The sequence below is a fragment of the Monodelphis domestica genome, chromosome 4 (assembly GCF_027887165.1).
Source record: "Monodelphis domestica isolate mMonDom1 chromosome 4, mMonDom1.pri, whole genome shotgun sequence".
NCBI lineage: Eukaryota > Metazoa > Chordata > Mammalia > Didelphimorphia > Didelphidae > Monodelphis > Monodelphis domestica.
Window position 1 is genome coordinate 326,087,506 of NC_077230.1, and position 26,557 is coordinate 326,114,062.

The following is a 26,557-nucleotide window of genomic DNA, read 5'->3' on the forward strand; positions in this document are numbered from 1 at the left end:
AATAAGGCATTGACCCTCAAAAATTTTTACAGAGGAAAAACCCAGGCTACAGAGGAAATACAGGAGGAAATTCAAATGAACCTAAAACCTTCCCTTCCCCCCTCCAAAAGGAAATTGTCCACAAGCTCTGGAAGAATTTAAATTGGACCTTTTCAAAAAGATGGGAGCCTTCTGGAAAGAGAAATGAGAAATGGTTCAAAAAGAAAATAAAAAAAAATAAAAGCAGAAAACCAAAAGATTATAACAGAAAACGAGGCCTTAAGGACCAGAATTGAGCAACTGGAAACCAATGATCTTGTGAAACAGCAAGAATTAATGAAGCAAAATCAAAAGACTGAGAAAATAGAAGAAAACAAAATATCTCACTGACAAGGTGACAGATCAGGAAAACACATCACAACAAGACAAGTTGAGAATCATTGGTCTACCTGAAAATACAGAAATAATCAGAAATCTTGACATCATACTACAAGAAATCATCCAAGAAAATTGCCCTAATATTCTTGAACAAGGGGGGAAAATAGACATTGAAAGAGTTCATAGAATACCCTCTACACTAAACTCCCAAAATGCAAATCCTAGGAATGTAATTGTCTAATTCCAGAGCTTTCAAGCTAAGGAGAAAATTCTACAATAAGCCAAAAAGAGACAATTCAGATACCAAGGAGCACCAATCAGGATCAACAAGACTTGGCAGCTTCCACACCAAAGGACCAGAAGGCCTGGAGCAAGGTATTCAGAAAGGCAAGATAATTGGATCTTCAACCAAGAATCACCTATCCATCAAAACTGACTATATACTTCTGGGGCAAAGTATGGGCATTCAACAAAATAGAAGATTTCCAAGTATTCAAAAAGAAAAGACCATAACTAAGTGGAAAGCTTGATATTCAAACACAAAGACCAAGAGAAACATGAAAAGGTAAGTAAGAAAGAAAGGGAAAAGGGGAAAAATGTTTTTTTTTTTTTTTACTATTCAAACTCTCTTCTTTAAGGGCTATAATTAGATCAAATTATATATATTAATATATGGGGGAAATGTTTTTTGTAACTCTCAAAAATTATATTCATTATTATAGTAATTAGAAGAATCACTCAAAGGAAAAGATTGGGGCATTAAGGGCTATAAAATAATATGCAAAAAAAAAGAAAAAGTATGGGGGTATTCAAAGATGGTACTAAGTGATACTTGAAGAAATAAAATAAAAAGGATAATCTTTTTGACACAAAGATACACATGGGAAGGGGAAGGAAAGAATACTCTTACAAGAAGGAGAGGAAGAGAGTGCTAATAGGCAATAATTAAATCTTACTCTCAGTGAAATCAATTCTGAGAGGGAAGAGCATCTAGATCTCTTGGGATCTTGAATTCTATCTTACTCTATAGGGTAAGTGAGAAGGGAAAACTAAGGGGGCTAGGGGAGAGGGAGTAGGGAACTAAACAGACCCTAAATAAAAAAAAAAATAAGGGAACAAAAAGGGAGGGACTAGAAAGGGAAACATTTCAAGGGAGGGGATTAGGGGGATTGATTAAAAGTAAACCACTGGTTTCAGAGGATATAGCAAGAGAAGAAAGGACAGAAATAGGAGAGGATATCAAAATACTAGGGAATTCACAAGTGACAATCATAACTTTGAATGTGAATGGGATGAACTCACCCATAAAACGTAGACAGATAGGAGAGGGGATCAGAATCTCAAATCCTACCATATATTGTCTACAAGAAACACACCTGAGGTAGTTAGATACTCACAAGGTCAGAATTAAAGGTTGGAGCAAGACCTATTAGGCCTCAACTGATAGAAAGAAGGCAGGAGTTGTGATCATGATATCAGACAAAGACAAAACAAAAATAGACCTGATTAAAAGGCATATGAAAGGTAAATACATCCTAATACAAGGGAATATACACAATGAGGAAATATCACTAATCAACATGTATGCACCAAATGGTATAGCATCCAAATTTCTAAAGGTGAAACCAGAATTGAAGTAGGAAATAGATAGTAAAACTCTACTAGTGGGAGACCTGAACCTACCACTATCAAATTTAGATAAATCAAATTAAAAAATAAATAATAAAACAGGTAAAAGCTGTGAATGAAATCTTAGAAAAATTAGAGTTAATAGATATATGAAGAAAAATAAATAGGGACAAAAATGAATACACCTTCTTCTCAGCACCACATGGTGCATTCACAAAGATTGACCATATACTAGGTCATAAAAACATGGCATACAAATGCATAAAAGCAGAAATAATAAATGGAACCTTTTTCAGATCATAATATAATAAAAATAATGATCAGTAAGGGCACATGGAGAGCCAAATCAAAAATTAATTGGAAATTAAATAATATGATTCTCCAAAACTGGTTAGTTAAAAAACAAATCATAGAAAAAATTAATAATTTCATAGAAGAAAATGACAATGATGAGACATCCTTTCAAACACTACGGGATGCAGCCAATGTGGTACTCAGGAAAATTTATATCCTTGAGTTCATATATTAACAAATTAGGGAGAACAGAGGTCAATGAATTGGACATGCAAATCAAAAAACTTAAAAATGAACAAATTACACCCCCCCAGAATCAAACCAAATTAAGGGAGAAATTAATAAAATCAAAAGTGATAGAACTATTGAACTAATAAATAAGACTAGAAGCTGGTATTTTTAAAAAACAAACAAAATAGACAAAGTACTGGTCAATCTAATAAAAAAAGGAAAGAAGAAAACCAAATTAACAGTGTCATAGATGAAAAGGTAGAACTCATCTCCAATGAAGAAGAAATTAAGGCAATCATTAAAAACTATTTCCATCAATCATATGGCAATAAATATGGCAATATATGTGATATGGATAAATATTTACAAAAAAATTCACTGCCTAGATTAACAGAAGAAGAAATAAAATTCTTAAATAATCCCATATCAGAAAAAGAAATTGAACAGGCTATCAAAGAACTTCCTTAGAAAAAATCCCCAGAGCCTGATGGATTCACAAGTGAATTCTATCAAACATTCAAAGAACAACTAATCCCAATATTATACAATCTATTTGACATAATAAGCAAAGAGGGATTTCTACCAAATTCCTTTTATGACACAAATATGGTACTGATTCCAAAGTCAGGCAGGTCAAAAACAGAGAAAGAAAACTATAGACCAATCTCCTGAATGAACATAGCTGCAAAAATCTCAAATAGGATACTAACAAAAAGACTCCAGCAATTGATCATGTGGATTATTCACTATGTTCAGGTGGCATTTATACCAAGAATGTAAGGGTGATTCAAATCAGGAAAACTATCCACATAATTGACCATATCAACAAGCACACCAACAAAAATCACATGATTAATTCAATCGATGCAGAAAAAGCTTTTAACAAAATACAGCATTCATTCATATTGAAAACATTAAAAAGTATAGGAATAGAGGGGTCTTTCCTAAAAATAATAAACAGTATCTATCTAAAACCATCAGCTAACATCATTTGCAATAGGAATAAACTAGATACATTCCCAATAAGATCAGGAGTGAAACAAGGATGCCCTTTATCACTTCTATTATTTAACATTGTACTAGAAACACTAGCAATATGCAATAGAGAAGAAAAAGAAATTGAAGGTATTAAAATTGGCAATGAAGAGGCCAAGCTATTACTCTTTTTTGTTGTTGATGATATGATGATATGATGATAAACTTAAAAAATCCCAGAGAATCAACTAAAAAACTAGTGAAATAATCAACAACTTTAGCAAAGTTGCAGGATACAAAATAAACCCACATAAATCAGCAGCATTTCTATATATCTCCAACACATCTCAGCAACAGAAATTAGAAAGAGAAATTCCATTCAAAATCACCCTAGACAATATAAAATACTTGGGCATCTATCTGCCAAGACAAACATAGGAACTATATGAACACAACTTCAAAACACTTTCCACACAACTAAAGATAAATCTGAGCAATTAGAAAAACATTAACTGCTCATGGGTAGGATGAGCTAACAATAAAAATGACCATTCTACCCAAACGTATCTATTTATTTAGTGCCATACTCATTGAACTTCAAAAAAAAAACTTTTTTACTGAATTAGAAAAAAAACATAACAAAGTTCATTTGGAAGAAAAAAAGATCAAGGATATCCAGGGACTTAATGAAAAAAATGCAAAGGAAGATGGCCTTGCAGTACCAGACCTCAAGCTTTACTATAAAGCAGTGGTCATCAAAACAATTTGGTACTACTGGCTAAGAGAGAGAAAGGATGATCAATGTAATAAATTTGGGGTAAGTGACCTCCACGTTACAGTCGATGACAAGCCCAAAGATCCCAGCTTTTGGGACAAAATTTCAGTATTTGATAAAAACTGCTGGGAAAATTTGAAGACAGTGTGGGAGATACTAGGCTTGGATCAACACCTCATACTCTAGACCAACATAAACTCAGAATGGGTGAATGACTTGAACATAAAGAAGGAAACTCTAAGTATACATGTCAGACCTTTGGGAAGGGAAAGATTTTAAAACCAAGCAAGATTTAGAAAAAGTCACAAAATATAAAATAAATAATTTTGACTACAACAAATTAAAAAGTTTTTGTACAAACAAAACTAATGTAATCAAAATTAGAAGGGAAATAACAAATTGGGAAACAATCTTCATAACAAAAATCTCTGACAAAGGTCTAATTACTCAAATTTACAAAGAGTTAAATCAATTTTACAAAAATTTAAGCCATTCTCCAATTGATAAATGGGCAAGGTACTTGAATAGGCAATTTTCAGTCAGTGTTCTAAATCTCTTATAATCAGAGAGATGTAAATCAAAACAACTCTGAGATATCACCTCACACCTAGCATATTGGCTAACATGGCAGCAAAGGAAAGTAATGAATGCTGAAGCGGTTGTGACAAAGTCAGGACATTAATTCATTGCTGGTGGAGTTGTGAATTGATCCATCCATTCTAGATGGCAATTTGGAACTATGCCCAAAGGTCCCTAAAAGACTGCCTGTCCTTTGATCCAGCCATAGCATTGCTGGGTTTTTAACCCAAATAGATAATAAGGAAAAAGACTTGTACAAGAATATTCATAGCTGCGCACTTGCCCCTCTCCAAGAATCTAATTATCAATCCATTACCTGCCAATTCTGTGAGAAGGGCCACATAATGATAGAGTGTAGAACTTTATTCAAGGCAATCAGAAAGAATATGCAGTTTAATAACAACTACAGAAATAATAATTATAGAAATAACTATAATAATGATAATGGAAATCACAACTTTTGGAATGATAACTATAGGAATAGATATTGGGAAAATGATAACTCAAACCAAATGACTCCACAACCATATAACTTAAGTGGTGCTCATCCAAAAAATACTCAAGGTGCTAATGCCCCTCAGAGGGGTGTCCAAGGAACTTCCCAAATACTATGAAGGTGATACCTCTTAGATCCTATTGTTTTTGTATATATTAACCATTTTCAATTTTGTCTCCCCTCCAAATAGTAGCAAAGAAGAAAGATAGGAGAAGAAATGGATTTTTGAATATAGTACCCCTGTGATTATGAAATATACACATTTTTAACATTTTTGTTTTTTCTTTCCTGTTGATGGATCTGTACTATTTTGTTGCACTTTACTTGTGCCATACAGTATTTGATTTTTTTTCTCATTTTCTGCCTTTGAAGCACGTGTCATTTCTATTGAGACTGATTAACTGTATCCTATCACATGCATTGGAGATAATAATCCATAGACAAGTGGATACTGTTTTTCAGGAACACATTTAATTCCTGATTTTCCCCCTTATTTTTATTATTGCTTTTCTTTTATTTTTATTATATTTTTTATTTTTTCCTTTTTTCATTTCTTGTACTTAAGGTACATACAATCAATATTAATTTTTTTATTCAGCAGCAATATAAGTTTAATATATATGTGTATATGTATATATACATGCTATAATATTAATGCATACTAAAAAAGCTTTAAACTGTGGTAACCTGCCATTTATTGATAAAATGTAATGGGACTGTGATTAATGTTTATATCTAATTCTAGGAAATGGGATAAAAATAAGGAGCATAGACTTAACCTAAATAGTATTGTTTTTAAAAAATAAAAAAAGGGAAAGGGAGGGGAATGTACTCTGAGGGGAGGCTTGTACTCCGAGGTATGAAGAAGGGGGAAGGAGAGGAGAACCCCCCTTCCCACAAAGCGGGGTTCAGGGGAGACAGCAGATGTAACTGCTTGGCTCATAGAGAGAAGAGGGAGTTTGAAGATTTTCCCCCTTCTGCCTTCCCTCCTTAGGTAAAACTGCTCTCCCCAATTCTATCTTGTCCCTCTTGTCCCCCCTCCCCTACTCGCAACCAAAAAGGTCTCCCCTTTATCCATTCACTCACACTCAGCTTGGGGAACAGATAACTTTTTAATGTTAACCCAATCAGGTACTACAAAAAGAAATAACAGGCAGGGAAGAATGGGAAAGGAAAGTGGGTAAAGTGGATCCCTGTCTCTATCTAAACCCTTTTCCTCCTTCCTTGAGTTTGGGGGGAACTCAGGCCTTGGCAGCCTGAGTCCCCCTAAGAGAAAGTCAGGTTGACTCACCCCTGGGAAACAGGAGCTAAGGTAAAGTCTGCTCAGGTTTCTCTTCAGAAAGTCTCTTCAATTGGGAAATGTTGGGGGGAAATATTTCCATTCACCAGCAGGAAAAATGGGTAACCCTCAGGAGAAAGTCTTTTTCCACCTTCTCTCTCTTCGATGTCTCAAGATGGAGAGACCCTCAATGCTCTCCAGCCAGAGTCTTCTCTCCTCAGGGAATTCACTCCTGGGGCCCCTACCCTATTGAGGTGATCAATTTCATAGACCCTTCAGTCTGGCACTTTTTCTCTAGTGCCAGCCTCTATCACAAATCCTCCATTTCCTGTTGTTCACATGGTGCCACCTTTGCCCACGCCAGTTACTTATCTTCTATGTCTATTCTAATCTATCTATGCTACTTATTGTTCCCAATCTAAACTCTCCCCTCCCAAAACAATAAATCTTATCCTAATCTGTCTTTTTGATAATCTAAATTCCTGTCTTATACTAAGACTGAGATGTGGGAAGAGGATTAGGATTATGGGCCAACAAAATTTTTACAATATAAAAATTTCTTAATACAAAAGTCATTCCTATAGCAATCAATATAAAATATAAATCTTAAATAAAATTGAATTATCCTATGCCTTATATAATGCTAAATCCAATGTGACAATTCATAACATCTATACATGTATATATATAAAATCTAATTTATTCTGTCCCTATGTTACCTCTCTAATTACAATATTCCCTTTTCCACCCTAAACTATTCTGTCCCTGTCTATTAACAGTTAGTATTTTAACTCTCCTTTCTATCTATATTACTGGATTAGATCATTATTATACTATATATATATATATATATATATATGTCTGCTATTTTTGTACACATTTACACATCTTGTACACATTTATGTCACATGTTATTTAAATACATATATACATATATACATTCAGGTAGTAGAGATTTATTTACAGATATACAATTTATGCACTGTCCTTATTTATGGCACAGCCCTTAATGTCAATGTGGAATTTGTTCATGTTCTAGATATGTTGTGGTGGATGCATATTTATTCCAATGTATATGTGGATGTACTTCCCTATATATGAAGTTAATGTGATCAGCGATTAATCTTACATGACCTATTTTCCTGAAGTTCATTCCCCATAATGTCTTTGATTCAAAGTTCTTTCCAGTTGTCCATGTATCTTCCATCCTTTGGTATTGCTTTAAGTTTGTCACAGGTCCGGGGTGCCTTCTCCTTTATAAGATACATACTTGCTTGTCGTCTTACCTTGAAAGATGATCTCAGGTATCCGGAACTGCAGGACCATGCATGTGTATAAGATTAACATGTACGTGCATGTAAGAGTGAACATTTTGCTGCATGTGAGTGAAACTTTATACAGGATGTATGTGTCATCCTCATGTATGCAAGTGAGATTTTTTTATGTAATGAATATAGGTAACTTTCATAATGTGTGATTGTAAGGCGATAATTTTATTCCTATGTGGCTGATTGTAGAGGTTAATGATATTTTATTCTAGGGTTGAGATTGAAATTTGTATATAGGTTTAATAATTCTAAGGCATTCTAAATCCACCCAAATAAACTCCCAAGTTCCACAAGGAACCAATTCTCCTGTGTTTCATAGGCTACACTAATCCTCCCTGATCTAACTAACCCAAATTTATACTATCTGTCTCAGGCAATATTCTATTTTGGTTTCATGTAATAACCTTTGTTTGGGTAAGATGCTCCAATAGCATAGTGCAAAGAAGAGCACACAGGTAAAAAAGAAAGAAACCAATCCAGGTAGGATTGATGCACTTCTAAGCCAATACAAATGGACTTGAACCTAGTGTGGGACTCGAGGTTGCAATGCTTAGCACATGTTAAGATGTAGGACTTCCTTGTATCTACACTCTTTGTGAAATACTCACAGACAAGTACAGGAGTTTGGCTATCATCCTGGCTCCCCATATCCCTGAGAATGACAAAAAATCAGACCAGTAAATGACACTTCCCTATCAAAATAAAATTATAGTTCTTTTTCTTTCTTATAGTATGGCAACTTCCTGTAGTTTTGGCTGGAAATGGGGAAGTGAAATATTACTACATCCTGTCCTACAGACTTGTGGGATAGAAATTACTTTAAATTGGACCCTAATACAAGAGCCTGTTAGAAATTTATTGGACCCTAATAGAAGGGCCTATTATGAACTCATTCTTGGTTACTCATCATTTTATATACATAGATTTTGATATTTTGATTCTAATTTTAATTTTTTTTCTTTCTCCCCAAAGTTTGACTTTCTTCCATTTTTTTCTCTTATGTTTTTGGTTTTGTTTTCTCTTCTTTTGCTAATTGACTCATATACCCCCATAACTCAACCATGCATGCTGAGCTGAACTGGACATTTCTCAACACCCACTTCAGTGGGGGGTTGTATTTTAATAAAAATTCAAGATTTAAAAATTTTGTTCAAGAAAGATCTTCAAGGAAAGAGGCTTGCTAACTCCTAAATCCACAGAATCAACGATTCCAGAAAGATGCCAGAAAACCTACACTACATCAAGAAGATCCAGAATGAACTTTGGATGTGGTTGATTGAACTGAAATTTGACTGAACATTTATTTGAATGAATACTCTTATGCCAGATGGGGATTGCCCCCTAATTGGTTTTTGTCAACGCTCCCAGCAAACACTGGTTTTGCTGTCTCTCTCTCTTCTATTCTCCTCTTCTATCTAAATATTGTAGTTTCCTCTTAGAAGGTGAAATTTTGTATGCACCTGCAGTTAGAAGAATTTAGAGGTGCAGGATGATTATGTTTAGTAATCAACTGGGGAGACTACTCCCCTAATCATCATCAGAGGGGATTGTGAATTTTAGATTTACTCCACCTTGCTTAGTCCAACAAAACAGGAATGTCTTCATAACTACTTAAGGATTAAGTGTTGAGAAGGATGGCCTATTGACAGATATGTGCTAGCAACTGACAAATAAGGAACAACTGACAGACCCCCTGGGCTGTCCTAAGTCAAGCTTAAGCTACCCAAGGTACATATGAGATGCAGGAAGTGATGTAAAAAAAAAAAGCCTATATATTCTCATGACTTCCTCTTGCCGGGGCTCTCTTTTGGCGAAGAGTTGGCTGGTGGCTGCGTGCTGGGTGTCTTGGAATCTTGGCATGGCTGCAGATATTGTGTGGGTTTGGTGGTGAGCATCCTTGATACAGTAACTGGGAGAAGCTTAATATCATGGATCAGGTGAGGCATCTTGCCTGAGCTCTCTCAGATTTTAGGCTGATTGCTTTTTTTCCCTTTACTTTTCCTAAAAATGCCACCTCCTAGGAGGTCCCTCATCTTAGAGGAGGCCTCATGGCTGGAAGGTCTCTGAACTCCCCTTGGCTCAGGCTAGGCCAGAGAAATCTTATACCCTTTTCCCTCTCCTTAGATCCTTCCTTCTATATTAATTAAACTACCCTAAAATTCCCAAACTGACTTGAGTATTTTTATTGGGATTTGAATTAATCCCTGAAGACCATAAGGAAACCCCTAAATTGACCCCTTACACTATCACATTAACTTTCCACTTTAAGGTGGTTGTTTCCATTTCCAGTGTTATAATTGTTGAGTATATTGTGTCCTTGGCTCTCCTTTCTTCATCTGTTCTTGGAACTTCCCATGCTTCTGCAATTCATAAAATAATTTATTATAGCACAGCAGATTCCATTACATTCATGTACCATATTTGTTTGGCCTTTATCCAGTCATTGGGCAGCTATTTGTTTTCAATTTTTTATTATCACAAAAAATACTTTATAAATACTTTGATGTCTACGGAGACTTGTTATCAATGGCTTCCTTGAGGTAGATGCCAAGTAGGGAAATATCTATGTCAAAAGGTAACAAGTGATTTTCCTGTGACTACATGGCTAGCCAGTGGTAGAGCTGAGATAAGAAACAAAAATATCTGAATCTACAAAAAGAAAAGAACTCTTTTGGGTGAGGGACACACTACGACTTTTCCATTTCACTTTTCCAGATTCATCTCTTTGTCTGTCTCTCTCTCTTAGTCTCTTCTCTCCTTCCTTTCTTCCTCCAATCCTTCCTTCTTCTCTGTCCTAGCACAATTACTCTTAAGAACACCTCTCTGTCCAGCCTTTCTTGGGGTGAGGTATAAAAAGCACAAGACTTGGAGATAGGAGAGGAATTTAATTTTCAGTTTGATCCTTAATTGATAGTGTGACCTTGGGCCATTCCCTTAAATGCTCTGAACCTTTGTTTCTTTAGCTACAAAATGTGGCCAATAATAAATTTGTTACCTTATATTAGAGGGTCATTATGGAGGGTACTTTTTAAGACTTCCAGCCCTATGTAAATGTGTTATTATCTGGGATTGCAGAAGCAGGTAAAATTCTAAGCAAGTAGGTAGTAGCTAGATTCCTCAGTGGATTGAGAGGCAGGCATAGAGTTGGAAGGTCTTGGGTTCAAATATTGCTTCTGATACTTCCTAGCTGTGTGGCCTTAGTCAAGCCACTTAACCCCCATTGCCTAGCCCTCACCACTCTTTTGCTTTTGAACTAATACATAATATTGATTCTGAAATATGTATATTAAATAATGGGTATAAACTATAAATATAACTGAGTAACAGTGTACTTTAGGTTAAGGGAAGGGAATTGGGATGATCTATTTAAAACCAGAAAACCTATTTGTTTACCCACTCTATCTAATATTTTTCTATATACAATATACTTCCTATAACTATTAAATTAACCCCCCTTAATTAATATAAAATTGGGAAAGACTTCAAGGTAGCAGGAACAAGTGTCAAAGGAAGTCTCACTGAGCATTGTCCTCTTGAAGTTTATTCACAGGGATAGACTGGATCACAAGGAAAAGCCACAGGATAGAGAATATCTAGTTATTTAAGTTCACCCTAGAAAGACTAGACTCAGACTTAGACTCAGCTCCTGGCTTCTCAAGTATCTCCCTCAGAAGAAGAATAAACTGCCTCTCACTTCTCCAGAGTTCCAGAATCTTTCCTACCATGCAGGATTTCCTGTGCCTGTTAATTTCTCTTTAACATTTCTAATATGGAAGGAAAGGGCTTTAAAAAGAAGTCTAAGCAAATACTTCACCTCAGCAGGAAAACACACAAGAGTTGGGCAGGAAAATGACTAAATCTTCACTTTTCTTCCTTTGCAGTATGAGGGCAATTATCGACATTGGACAGTTTATTGTAATGAGACATTTCCTGGATGGGTACATGATGTTCAGGGCAAGAATTGGGCATGTTTCACTGCAAAGAAAAGCTCTGATGAAAATATACGAATCAGTGAGGCAAGGTGAGTTGGCCTGGCTGGGGATTGAGTTTGTATTAAAAGACTATTTGTTATTTTACTTGAAAGCAATAGTTTTCAAATTAATCATATTTCTAAATCAAAATATTATTTCATGTATCTGTGTATACACATACACACACAGGTGCACATGCCGTCACAGGGTATACATTGCAATGAGTCAGTGCCCAAATCTCTGATTGACTGTCCAAATGTCTGAATCCAAATGAAATGATGAATTTCTGCCTTTTGGTCCTCTTTTTAAAGATCTTTTTCTCTTGTGTTACCTCCCCCAAATTTCACATCTACCAATCTCAGCAGAGACTTTTCTCCAGGACTGCCCATTCTTTAGTTCTCACCTTCTCTGGTTAGAGTATATCTTTTTGGGTTACTTATCTCCTCTATTGTTAAGTTCACCTTTTTGTAGTTAAAATCTAAAAATAGATTATAGCTTACAATTCTAGCTTCTCTAAGAAGGAAGAGCTAAGTATCTTCATTGTTACAATCAGGAGATTACAATTTTATCTGCACAATAAAGAAAGAGCTAAGTATCTTCATTGCTACAATCAGGAGGAGATAGTTAAATCCAATCTTCACAATCTAAGCCCAGCATCTTGGCTCTTTAAAGCCTTACTGATAGGCTTGAAGCAGTATGACTCTTTATGAATCTACTAGACCAACTCTTTATTTTACAAATTAGGTAATTGAAGCACAGAGAGGTTAGGTCATTTGAAAAAGGCCATATACAATAAGTGAAAGAACTGGAGTTTGAACTCCAATCATCTGAGTCTATAACTCAGTGATATTTCTACTGTTGCTACTTGAAAAGAATTTAAAAGTCATCTTAAAACAACCCCTTCTTTTTATGATGAGTCAAGTGAGGTTACAAGATGGTAAACGATTTGTTCAAGATCATTTAGATGGTTAAGTAGAAAAATTGGGACTTGAACAGAGAAACTAAGACTCCAAATGCAGTTTCATTCTGATATGCTGTATCACCCTCCTTCACCACTTCCCCAACTCCCAGCCAATACCATATTAAGGAAGTCAATAGTGTTCTATTGACTCATGAAAAAGGAAGGAAATGTAAAGCTCATTCTATACCTTAAAATCATCAATCAGCTCATTAGCCTTCAGAATGTTCTTTTTGAGCCTTTGGATATATTGTTACTTTGTAATGTAACTTAAGATGAATGAGAGAAAATGAATACTTTTGACATTTGATCCCCACACTTTCCTGCTGATCCTTTCTTGGATTCTGGGGAACTAAAATCTGAGCATATTTTCTTTTGGGATTAGTTCTCTAGTACCACCATAAATAATGGCATCACTGAGCTTCTTACCCTGACCCAGTACCCCAGAAGGTACTATTGCTCCTAAGCTGGCAGCATGTCATTCTGCAATAATACCTCTATAGGACAAAGACTTTAATACCCAATCTCCAACCTGGGACAGCATTTTACTGTAACATGCTCAGTCTAATAGGAGAGATCCTGGTCCAGTGTTTGTAAGCTCACAGGATGATAGGATCAGAGTTGGAAAGACATTAGAGGCCATTAAACCCAACACTTACATTGTACACATCCATAACCAGTGCCTCCATCAATAAACATGTAAGTACTCATTGTATGCTAGGTACTGGGCTAAGCATAGAAAATATGCTGTCTACAAGAAACACAGAGGAAGGTAGACACACATATGGTAAAAGTAAGAGGATGGAGCCAAATTTGGGGGTCTTCATCTGATACAAAGAAGGGAGGAGTTTCAATCATGCTATCTGACAAAGACAAAGTAAAAATAGATCTAGTCAAAAGAGATAGGGAAGATAATTACATCATGATAAAAGGCAATATAGGCAATCAGGAAATATCATTACTCAACATGTATGCACCAAATGGCATAGTGTCCATATTTCTAAAGGAGAAACTAGTGGAGCTCAAGGATGAAATAGATAGAAAAACTAAACTAGTGGGAGACCTGAACCTTCCCCTATCAGAAACAGATAAATAAAACCAAAAAATAAATTAAAAAGAGTTAAGAGAAGTGAATGAAATCTTAGAAAATTTACAGTTAATAGATATGTGGAGAAAAATAAATAGGGACAAGAAGGAATATACCTGCTTTTCAGCATTAAATGGTACAGTCACAAAGATTGACCATGTACTAGGGCATAAAAACATTGCAAATAAGTGCAGAAGATCAGAAATAATAAATGCAACCTATTCAGACCACAATGCAATGAAAATAATAATTACTAAGGGTACATGGAGAGGTAAATCAAAAATTAATTAGAAATTAAACAATATTATTCTCCAAAATCAATTAGTTAAGGAACTAATCAGAGAAACAATTAATAATTTCATTGAAGAGAATGACAATGATGAGACATCCTTTCAAAACCTATGGGATGCAGCCAAAGCAGTACTCAGGGGGGAAATTTATATCCTTGAGTTCATATATTAACAAATTAAGAAGGGTAGAAGTCAATGAATTGGGCATGCAAATTAAAAAACTAGAAAGTGAACAAATTAAAAATCCTCTAAAGATCTAAAAATCTAAAAAGACTAAAATAGAGATCCAAAAAATTAAAGGAGAAATTAATAAAATTGAAAGTCAAAGAACTATTGATTTCATAAATAAGACTAGAAGCTGGTACTTTGAAAAAACAAATAAAATGGACAAAGTACTAGTAAGTCTAATTAAAAAAGGAAAGAAAAAACCAAATTGACAGTATCCAAGATGAAAAGGAAGATCTCACCTCAAAGGAAGAGGAAATTAAAGGAATCATTAAAAATTACTATGCCCAATTATATGGCAAAAAATATGGCAATCTAGGTAATATGGATGAATACTTACAAAAATATAAACTGCCTAGACTAACAGAGGAAGAAATAAATTACCTAAATAACCCCATATCAGAAAAAGAAATTGAACAAGCCATCAAAGAACTGCCTAAGAAAAAATCCCCAGTTCCAGATGGATTCACAAATTACTTCTATCAAACATTCAAGGAACAACTAATCCCAATATTATACAAACTATTTGACAGAATAAGCAAAGAAGGAGTTCTACCAAATTCATTTTAGGACACCAACACGGTACTGATCCCAAATCCAGGCAGGTCAAAAACAGAGAAAGAAAACTATAAACCAATCTCCGTAATGAATATAGATGCAAAATTCTTAAATAGGATACTAGAAAAAAGACTCCAGCAAGTGATCATGATGGTTATTCACTCTGTCCATGTAGGATTCATACCAGGAATGCAAGGATGGTTCAATATTAGGGAAACTATCCACATAATTGACTGTATTAACAAGCAAACTGACAAAAATCACGATTATCTCAATAGATGCAGAAAAAGCCTTTGACAAAATACAACAGTCATTCCTATTAAAAACACTAGAAAGTATAGGAATAGAAGGGCCTTTCCTAAAAATAAAAAAAGAGTATATACCTAAAATTATCAGCAAGCATCATCTGCAATGGGGATAAATTAGAAGCCTTCCCAATAAGATCAGGAATGAAACAAGGATGCCCATTATCACCTCTATTATTTAACATTGTACTAGAAACACTAGCCATAGCAATTAGAGAAGAAAAAGCAATTGAAGGTATTAGAATTGGCAATGAGGAAACCAAGCTATCACTTTGTGGATGATATGATGATTTACTTAAAGAATCCTAGAGAATCAACCAAAAAGCTAGTTGAAACAATCAATAACTTTAGCAAAGTTGCAGGATACAAAATAAACCCACATAAGTCATAAGCATCTTTTTATATCTCCAACCCATTTCAGCAGCAAGAATTAGAAAGAGAAATTCCATTTAAAATCACCCTAGGCAAAATAAACTACTTAGGTATCTATCTGCAGAGACAAACACAGGAAATATGTGAACACAACTACAAAATGCTCTCCACACAATTAAAACTAGATCTAAACAATTGGAAAAACATTGAATGCTCATGGGTGGGATGAGCTAACATAATACAAATGACATTAAAAAAGTCCTACCCAAATTAATCTACTTATTTAGTGCCATATCCATTGAACTACCAAAAAACTTTTTTACTGAATTAGGAAAAACCATAACGAAGTTCATTTGGAAGAACAAAAGATTAAGGATATCCAGGGAAATCATGAAAAAAAATGCAAAGGAAGGAGGAATTGCAGTCCCACATCTAAACTATACTATAAAGCAGTGGTCATCAAAACAATTTGGTACTGGCTAAGAAACAGAAAAGAGGATCAGTGGAATAGACTTGAGGTAAATGACCTCAGCAAGACAGTCTATGATAAACCCAAAGATCCCAGTTTTGACAAAAACTGCTGGGAAAATTGGAATACAGTAGGGGAGAGATTAGGTTTGGATCTAAGTCTCACACCCTATGCCAAGGTAAACTCAGAATGGGTGAATGACCTGAGTATAAAGAAGGAAACTATAAGGAAATTAGGCAAATACAGAATAGTATACTTGTCAGATCTTTGGTAAAGGAAAGACTTTAAAACCAAGCAAGAGCTAGAAAAAACCACAAAATGTAAAATCAATAATTTTGATTATATCAACTTAAAAAGTTTTTGTACAAACAAAACTAATGCATCCAAAATTAGAAGGGAAGCAACAAATTGGGAAACAAAAATCTCTTACAAAAACCTCTGACAAAGGTCTAATTATTAAAATTTTTAAAGAGTTAAACCAGTTGTACAAAAAATCAAGCCATTCTCCAATTCATAAAAGGGCAAAGGACATGAATAGGCAATTCTCAGTTAAAGAAATAAAAACTATTAATAAGCACATGAAAAAGTATTCTAAATCTCTTATAATCAGGGAAATGCAAATCAAAACTCTGAGGTATCACCTCACACCTAGCAGATTGGCTAACATGACAGCAAAGGAAAGTAATGAATGTTGGAAGGGATGTGAAAAGTTGGGAGATTAATGCATTGCTGGTGGAGTTGTGAATTGATCCAACCATTCTGGAAGGCAATTTGGAACTATTCCCAAGGGAGATAAAAGACTGTCTGCCCTTTGATCCAGCCATAGCACTGCTGGGTTTGTATCCCCAAAGAGATAATAAGGAAAAACACATGTACAAAAATATTCATAGCTGTGGCCTTTGGGTGGCAAAAAATTGGAAAATTAGGGGATGCCCTTCAATTGGGGAATGGCTGAACAAATTGTGGTATATGTTGGCGATGGAATACTATTGTGCTAAAAGGAATAATAAAGTGGAGGAATTCCATGGGGACTGTAACAATCTCCAGGAATTGATGAAGAGTGAGAGGAGCAGAGCTAGGAAAACATTGTACACAGAGACTGATACACTGTGGTACAATTGAATGTAATGGACTTCTCCATTATTGGCAATGCAATGACCCTGAACAACTCGGAGGAACCTAGGAAAAAAACCACTATCCACATTCAGAGGAAACATTGTGGGAGTAAAAACACAGAAGAAAAACAGCTGCTTGAATACATGGGTTGAGGGAATGTGGCTGGGGATGTAGACTAAAAGAATATCCTAGTGTAAACAACAACATAGAAATAGGTTCTGATCAAGGACACAAGTAATACCCAATGAAATTGTGCATTGGCTGTGGGAAAAGTGGGTGGAAGGGAGGGAGGGAAATAATGTGATTATTGTAACCAAGAAATAATGTTCTAAATTTACTAAATAAACTTATTCAAATGGAAAAATAAATGAATAAATTAAAATAAAATAAACTGGAGGAATTACATGGGAACTGGAACAACCTCCAGGAAGTGATGCAGAGAGAAAGGAGCAGAACCAGAAGAGCATTGTAAACAGAGACTGATACACTGTGGTACAATCGAATGTAATGGATTTCTCCATTAGTGGCAATGCAATGATCTTGAATAACTCAGAGGGATCTACAAGAAAAAACAGCATCCACATTCAGAGGAAAAACTGTGGGAGTAGAAACACAGAAGAAAAACAATTACTTGATTACATGGGTTGAGGGGATGTGGCTGGGGACGTAGACTCTAAATGATCATCCTAATGCAAACATCAACAACCTGGAAATAGTCTTTGATCGAGGACACATGTAATTCCCATTGTAATGGTGCATCAGCTATGGGAAGGGTAGGAGGAGGGAAGGGAAGGAAGGAATATGATTCTTGTAACCAATGAATAATGTTCTAAATTGACTAAATAAATCAATTAATATTTTTTTTTAAAAAGAAATAAAACACAAGTGAAGGCATTTGACCCAAAGAAGAGGAGCTGAAGACGGATGAGGTTGTCTTCAAGCATATGAATGTTTGAGTCTGAGGGCAGAACAGGGAGCAACAACAATAATAGTAGTCCCTGTTCTTTAGCCCTTTAAGGTTTGCAAATCCATGTGCCCAGGGTACCACAGCTAGTTAGTGACTGAGGTGGCTTTGAACTGAACTGGGAATTTGTGACTTCCAAGTCCAGCACTCTTATTTACTGAGCCACCTTGCTGCCTTTAGATCCATGGAAAAGATTTTCACAGAAGCACTTTTAGGTTAAACCAAGGCTGGCTGAAACAGACAAACAAACAAAACAACTTTCCGAACAGCTCCAATTATGTAAAATTGGAGTGGGAAGTCTCAGAATGAAGTGAGGTCTTCTTTTCCTGGAGCGCTTCAAGTAGAGAATGGATAAGTTGTCAGGGGAAAATTTCTGCATCAATGCAGAATTTTAATTTCTGATATCAGAGCCTTTGGTTGCATGTGCACAATGTTAAAATACTGAAAAAAGAATTGAAAATAAAAAATTTAGATTTGTAAAAATATGGGCAAGCTACATGGCTTGTGATATGTGTATCATGAAAAATCTTGTGAATTTAATTTGGGAATTAAATTTTATGTTTAATACCAATGGTTGAGCTCCTTCAGGTTGAAGAGTTCTCTGATCATGACCACTTCCTACAACATTTAATTTTCTTTGTAAAAAAAATTTTTGTTGGGTTAATGTCAAGCAGAATTCATTTGTGCTTTAAAGAAAATTCAAATCCAGTCTCAAACACTTATCTTCTGTGTGTCCCTGGACAGGTCACTTTTATCAGTAGGCCTCAGTCTCTTCTATAAATTGAAGATAATATTATCACCTACCCTCAGGGTTGTGGGGAGGAACAAATTGTAAAATGCTTTGCAAACTTTAAACAATTATACAAATATTTATCATCATCATTATCATCGTTTATCCTACAGATTTTCGGTGCCATGTACTCTTCAACAAGTATTTATTCAGTACCTACCATGGATAAGGCTATGTGCTGGACTTTCAGAATTTAAAGATGTTTAAAATATAGCCCCTACTCTCAAAAAGTCTAATGCAGGAAGGAAAAGTATGGTAATAACTGGTTTCAGGGAAAGACATCTAAGTAGAATCACTAATTTAGGGTTTCTGGGCTTTGGTTCTGGCAGTAGTAAATACTATAAACTAAAAAGGTCTAATTAATTTGCAGGCATGGACAGGAAACTAACAGTAACAGACGTGAATTTGGGAAACCTATCAACAGAGCTCAGAATTCCTGGACTGCCACTGGCTATGAAAAATCCAATGTAAATCAAACGATGAAGAGAAGTTGTCACAGTTCATTCCCCAGGTAATATTTTCTCAATTCCTTCTTTTATAAGAGCTCAAAACCTTTGTATATGTTGTTGTTTGTTCCTTTTCCCATCTTCCTGGTTTCTGTTGATGACACCAGCTGTCATTCTCCTGGTCACTTTGTCTTGGAAATCTCTTTCCTGTATCCCAACTAAACCTCAAGCCTTATTGATCTTTTGCAATATCTCTCACTTCTTACATACATTTTATATATACTTTTGTCATTTTGTCTCCTCTTCCCACCCCACCAAAGAATATTAGCTTTTTAGGGCAAGTGCTGTTTCAGTTCTGCCTTGGTATCCCCAACTTGTAGAAAGGCTCAGTACCTACTGGAATTTTGTTCTTAGAATTGATACTAAGAATTGCTTCTGAGCCAGAAAAGTGGTAAGAGTTAGGCAAGTGAGGTTAAGTGACTTGCTCAGGGTCACCCAGCTGGGAAGTTTCTGAGGCCAGCTTTGAGCCCAGGATCTCCCATCTCCAGGCCTGGCTCTCAATCCACCAAGCCACCCAGCTACCTCACAGTAGTGGCTTAATAAGTGTTTCTTCATTAATTAATTAATGAGTCTGGCCCATTCTCTGCACTAATAACTATCGTCACCCTAGTTGAGACTTTTTATTCCTTCTCATCTAAACAACAACCACATGTAATCTTCTTTATGCCTCTCATCTCCTTGTAGTATGTACAAAGGCACCAGATTAATCTTCTATAGCACAAAAAATCCAGTGACTTCTCTCTTAACTAGAGAGTAAAAATCAGCTTGATGAAGCAATAGATTGAGGACTCTTGGACCTGTAGTCAGGAAGACCTGAATTCAAGTTCAGCTCCAGAAACTTATTAGCTGGACAAGTCACTTTACCATTGGCTGCCTTGGTTTCTTCATCTGAAAAGTGAAGATAATAATACCTACCTCCTAAGGTGAGGATTAAGTAAGATAATATTTATAAAGTGCTTTGCAAACTATAAAACACTTTATACATGTCAGACATTATTCTTGGTATTACTTCATAAGAACACTTATGATAATATCCCAACTCCTCAGCTGGGTAGTCAAGGTCTTTTATAATATGGCTCCAAACAGATCTCCTTCTGTTCACCTCAATAAAGAGTGCATCAGTTAGCATTATTAAAAGCACTTATTATGTGCCAGGCACTATGCTACTGGGTAAGAATACAAAAAGAAGTGAAAAAAAAATCCCTGCCCTCACAGTCTAATCACCTAAACAAATTCTTCTTTCATCCAACCTGGAGTACTTTTGCATTATTTAAAATGAATTTTCCCCCAAATGTCTTCCCTTAATTCTTCAGTCCCTCTCCCTCTCTGCCCCTGTAAAATTCTGGTTACCAGAATCTTTCTTGTCTTTCAACCATAGGCTTTTGCCTATTAATTTCCCATCTTGTTCCCCAAAGATAGGTCTGTAATTCAGAACTATTCAAATATTGGTCCTCATGCTTTTGAAGCCTTTTTCTGCCCAATATCCCTAACTTTCATTACCTAGCATGCCTCCTCTGCTTTCATCCCAAAAGGATTGCTTTTACCCCCTAAATAACTAATGCACTCTTTCCCCTTCCATTTCTAATGCTGTTCCATATTCATTAAAAGCTTCTCCCACATTTCAAGCTATTTAGACCCTACTAATCCCTTGAGACTCCAGGGTGAATGCCATCTCCTTCATGAGCACTTCATTAAGTTAGACAGTGATAAGCTTTCCTTCCTCTAATGCTTAGAACACATTAGATAAAAAAAATCAGAGATTTGGAAGCAGAAGAAACCTTAGAGATCACCCAATTCCACTTCCTCATTTTTTTACTTTTCATTTCATTCTGAATTTAAACTTCCAAAAAAGAAGTTTCAAATAACAGAATGCCAAAAAACCCTGAATATCCATTTCACTATGCTTGATTTAGAAATAAAAAAATATAATAAATTTTACACTTTAGAAATTGCCTGATTTGTTCTTCCTTCTGAACTTTCTTCTCTTCCATTCTGTGCATAATAAAGTACTCCCACAGGCCAACCCTCTCACTGTTTAAATGAAGGAGCTTAGGCCCAGAGTAACTTGCCCCAGACTAGAAATGTACTGCTAAAGCTAAGCTTTGAATTCAGGTCATCTGATTCCAGAAGCACAAAGTAAGTGGAAGAGATGGGATGCAATACCAAGTCTTCCAATTGAAAAAGTCAGTGTTATGGTTCCTATGATCTTCTTAAACCTTTCTAATGGTTCTTATCATCATACCAAGGTGTTAGTTGTGTCTTCTCCAATGATCATGAATTTCAGAAGGCAATAGCTGTAGAGTTTAAGCTTTGGTAGATCTCACCAAGTCAGAATGGTTGAGGCCATTAAACAGAGAACAGTGCATATATGCATGAACAGCTGAATCATGATGATTATGGAGATAGAAGAGGTGTCCCAAAACAGTCTGTCACTTGAGTACTGTAGAAAAAGAATTGAATTCTTGGAATTTGAGCTGGAAGAGACTGCAGAGGCTTTCTAGTCTAAATTCCCTTTAAAGGTGAAGAACAGAAGAACCAGAGGCATAGTAACTTGTTTATGGTTAAAAGGGACTTCTGATTCCAAATCTGGTGCTCTTTCCGATGGCCTGAAATGGTCTGGGCACTGAAGGAGGAAGGAAGGACTTGCACAGGGTCTGAAAAATATTTGGTAATTGTCCAAGCTGAATAACATGTATTGATTTAGGAATCTTCACAGGACATCTAGGGCTTGGTGGAATAAATTGAAGTCATACTTCTAACACATACCAAATGTATGGTATTCGGTGAGTCACTTCATGTTTCCAAATCTTTGGTTTCTTCATCTGTGAAGTGGGGAGAATAATCTTTGTGCTGCTGTGCTGTAAGAAAAGCACTTTATAAACCTTAGTGCAAAGAGATATGTGACATCATTATTTATACCTTGAACTCAGGGTTTCTTAACTTCAAACCCAGCACTGTTAATCACTAGATCCCTAGTTGCTTGTAGCATTTTCTTTTTAACAAAATTAGCCTCTACTTTCCTGTTCTCTTCTCAGAGAGATAGTATTTGCATTATCTGAATTTAAATATCATGTTTAGCAATCACAGTGATACTTGGCAGATTGTTTTTCCCTCTGCAATTAAAAAATTATTTCTGTGATTATCATTTAAGTTATGGGAGACAAAAAGAGAGATATGAATTTGTGAACCAATGGTTACTCTATCCTACTTAGTCTAACAAAATCAGGAATGTCTTTTGAACTTTAGATTACTCCACCCTACTTAGATCTTACTTTATGGTGAAGATAAAATTGTAATATCCTGATTGAACAATGAAGGTACTTAGTTCTTACTTCATAGTGAAGCTAGAACTTCAAGCTAAATCTATTTTTAGATCTTGATACAAAAAGGTGTTTAGTAACTATGAAGGGTAAATTAATCACAAAAAGGTTAAGTAACTAACAAAAGGTGAACTTAAGAAGGAAGTGTTAAGTAACTCAAAAGATATAATCTAATCAAAGAAGATGAGAACTAAAAAATGGGCAGTCCTGGAGAAAAGCCTCTGATGTGATTGGTAGACGTGAAAATTTAGAAGAGGGGACACAAGAGTAAAAGGTCTAGATATTTTACATCACTTCCTCTCTCTGGTAACTTTTGTGGAGGAGAGGTGGCTTGTGGCAGCATGCTGAGACTTTCAGCATCTTGGTGTAGCTACAGATATTGTCCGGTTTGGTGGTGAGTTTCTGTCTGAGTTTTTCCTCCTTTACTTTCCAAACTTTATCCTCTTAGGAGCCTCTAATCTCCTTCAGAGACCTAGCAACAGAGATCTTGAACTCCCCTGGCACAGGCCAGGTGGGAGAAATCGTTTCTTCTTAAAATCCTTCCCTCTATATTAATTTAAATTACCATGTATTTCCAGATTGACTTGTGTATTTTATTTGGGATTTTCTCTGGAGACCAATTAACTTAAATTTTAAGTCACAACCCTAAAATTATCTTTACTGTCACCATTCAAAGTTAATCTTTTAGAATTGGCTTCTGGTATGTACTGAGTGAGAGCAGACCCATGTTCCTGGCCTGACAAAACAAAGCCAAAAAGGTGGAAAGATAATTTTTGTCAAGAATCCTAAGCCAAAGTGATTCTGAGGAAGGACAATTTTCCCTGCTCCTTGTGGTTTCTCCATAACTTTTTTCTTTTGAGGGGCAGCCTGTCTGAGAATAGACACTTAGCCTAAATGAAAGGACTGAGTGTAGCAGACTGTTGAACAAAGATAATCAAGTTTTGAGCTAGAAATTATTGTTTTGACCTTTATTTCCTTTTGGAGATAAAACATATAGGTTGCAAGGAACAGATAGGATCTTGAATGTAAAAACAGTTTAGAAAATATAGATTTATGATTGCTATTAATATTTAACACCTTCAAAAATGCAATTTCCGTATTGCAAGCTTAATTTCTACATCTTTATACTAGGCTTGTCAATTCCTTGTGGAATAAATGGGATATTTATGACCCTCAACATTTTCTTTCTGAAGCCCCATTATTTTCATGGGCAGTAAGAATATAATAGCCTTCTAATTGTTTTATGTATACTCATCTTCTTTTTCCTCTATTAGACTATATGTCTGTATTTGGGTATCATTTTATAGTTCATTTAGAGAAACCTTTCCTAATCAACAAGAGTTCAAAGTGTTTTAGAAGCAAAATTGCAGGTGGTGAGAACAGATAAGCTGCAGCATATGTCTAATGATGATTAATAGTCAAGAATTAATATCAAACAATATTTTTGAGGAAACATATAACTGGAACAGGAGATATGAGCAAAAGAGAGCTAAGAGTTGGAGAGCCTAAGGCTTCTGTTGGTGCCCATGACACATAAAATATCCTAGAGAATGGGCCTGATGTAAATTGGATTGCCGGATTCTCAGTGGAATATGTATGGAAGAACATGGCCAGAATGAGCATACATGAATGAGTAGTTTTCACTACTGCTAGAGGGAATACTACATCAAAAGAATCACAGGTCCACTGAAGTTTTAATATTTAATTCTTTAATATTAATTTTGTAAAGCTCTGAAAAGAAACCTGTATAACCACCCAAACCCACACCCTTCTAGCATGTCAATTTTGCTTGTATACTTTATATAGTAGATTTTAATTAGCTTAAGAACAAGGACTGTATCTTATTTATCTTTTTATTGTTAACAGTGCCAAACTTAATGTACTAGTAAAAATATTGAATTAAATTGTATCAAATGGAAAACTTTTTAATTTTTATTTTATTAAAACTAATTAATTTGGAATATTTTTCCATGTTTACAGAATTCATATTTTTTCCTCCCCACCTCCTCTCGTAGCCAACATGAAATTCAACTAGGTTTTACATGTATCATTGGTCAAGACCTATTTCCACATTACTAATATTTGCATTAGAGTGATCACTTAGAGTCTACATCCCCTATCATGTCCCCATCAACCCATGTGGCCAAGCAAATGTTTTTTCTTCTGTTTCTACTCCTATAGTTCTTTCTCTGGATGTGGATAGCATTCTTTTTCATAAGTCCCTTGAAATTGTTCTGGATCATTGCATTGCAGCTAGTAGAGAAGTCCATTACATTCAATTGTGCCACAGTGTGTCAGTCTCTGTGTACATTGTTCTCTTGGTTCTGTTCCTTTCACTCTGCATCAATTCCTGGAGGTTGTTCCAGTTCACATGGAATTCCTCCAGTTCATGATTCCTTTTACCACAATAGTATTCTATCACCAACATGTACCACAATTTGTTCAGCCATTCCCCAATTGAAGGGTATCCCCTTATTTTCCAAATTTTTTGCCACCTCAAAGAGCATAGTTATAAATATTTTTACACACATTCAAATTGAAAACGTCATGGTGAAAGATTATTGCCTAGATCATTAGTCTTCCCAAGGGTCCCATCCAAATATGAACCACAAGAGTGTTTGCCTTGAAAAGAACATTTCTATATGGGTTGCTGCATAAGAGATGCTGCCCATTCTTTGGACATTTCTAAGTATGTTATTGCTATTCCTGAGGAATAGTCATCTTATGATGTCTCTCTTATTTCTTTCTAACTTCTATTCTCTTTAGAAATTGCCTCATTTCCCTTACAGAAGAAGCATGTGAAAGAAAGGAGGAAATTTGGAGGAATAATGAAGAATCACAGAATTCTTGGTTTTTTTGTGTGTCATGGACCCCACTTGGCAGTCCTCTGAACCCTGTTGGACCTTAAAATTCATAAAAATGTATTAGATGAACAGAAAATCAATTATTTTGAAATATAGTAACCAAAAAACATTTTTCATAGATCCCAAATTAAGAACTCAGTCTGCAGAAATCTTGTAAAAGGCAGGAATTGGAAACTGGTCTAAATCAATCAATTAAACTGCTATTATATTCATTTCGGGGATTTTCTCTCCCCTAACCACCCTGATTATTAACTACAAGTTCAGTCATCTGTCTTTCTAGACAGATTTCTTTATATATATATATATATATATATATATATATATATATATATATGTAATGAAGTCTCCAACTTTTTTTCTCTCACTCTTTCTCTCACTGCCATATCACTTGCCCCATTTATTCCCTCAGCAGGATTTGTTAGAGGAAAGTAAGAAAACCTAAAAGTAGAGATGTACCAAAGATGTTGATATCTCGGGTGCTTATTAATGTAAAAATTAAATTATATCTCTAATAATAAAAATATTATGTTTTATGAGGTTTATTAAGGATCATTAGAAATCAAGGACTAAAGAGGATACAAATAAAAACGATGTGCCCATGGTGGATTAGCCCATTTAAAATCCCTGCACTTAGTTTACAACTATACTTGTTGCATCATTGCAAAGGAAGAGAACTTGGGAGGCGTTACTGCCAGTTAAATATCAATAATGTGATCTCATCAAGGTGGAGACTCAGGAGAGATTATAAGGAATTCTGGGAAATACCAAGGACTTCTGGAGATTGAAGTCTAGGGTTCAAAATCTCCATTTATACAATAA

The 26,557-nt window shown here is 35.4% G+C and overlaps 1 protein-coding gene across 1 annotated transcript in view; it reads left to right on the forward strand.

Moving 5' to 3' along the window:
• LOC100010381 (dipeptidyl peptidase 1) overlaps positions 1-26,557 on the forward strand; it is a 53,847-nt gene that overhangs the window by 20,564 nt on the left and 6,726 nt on the right. The window contains exons 3-4 of the mRNA XM_007490944.3: positions 11,825-11,964; positions 19,419-19,559. Coding sequence (XP_007491006.2) covers positions 11,825-11,964; positions 19,419-19,559 — 281 coding nt within the window. The remainder of the gene's footprint in view (positions 1-11,824; positions 11,965-19,418; positions 19,560-26,557) is intronic.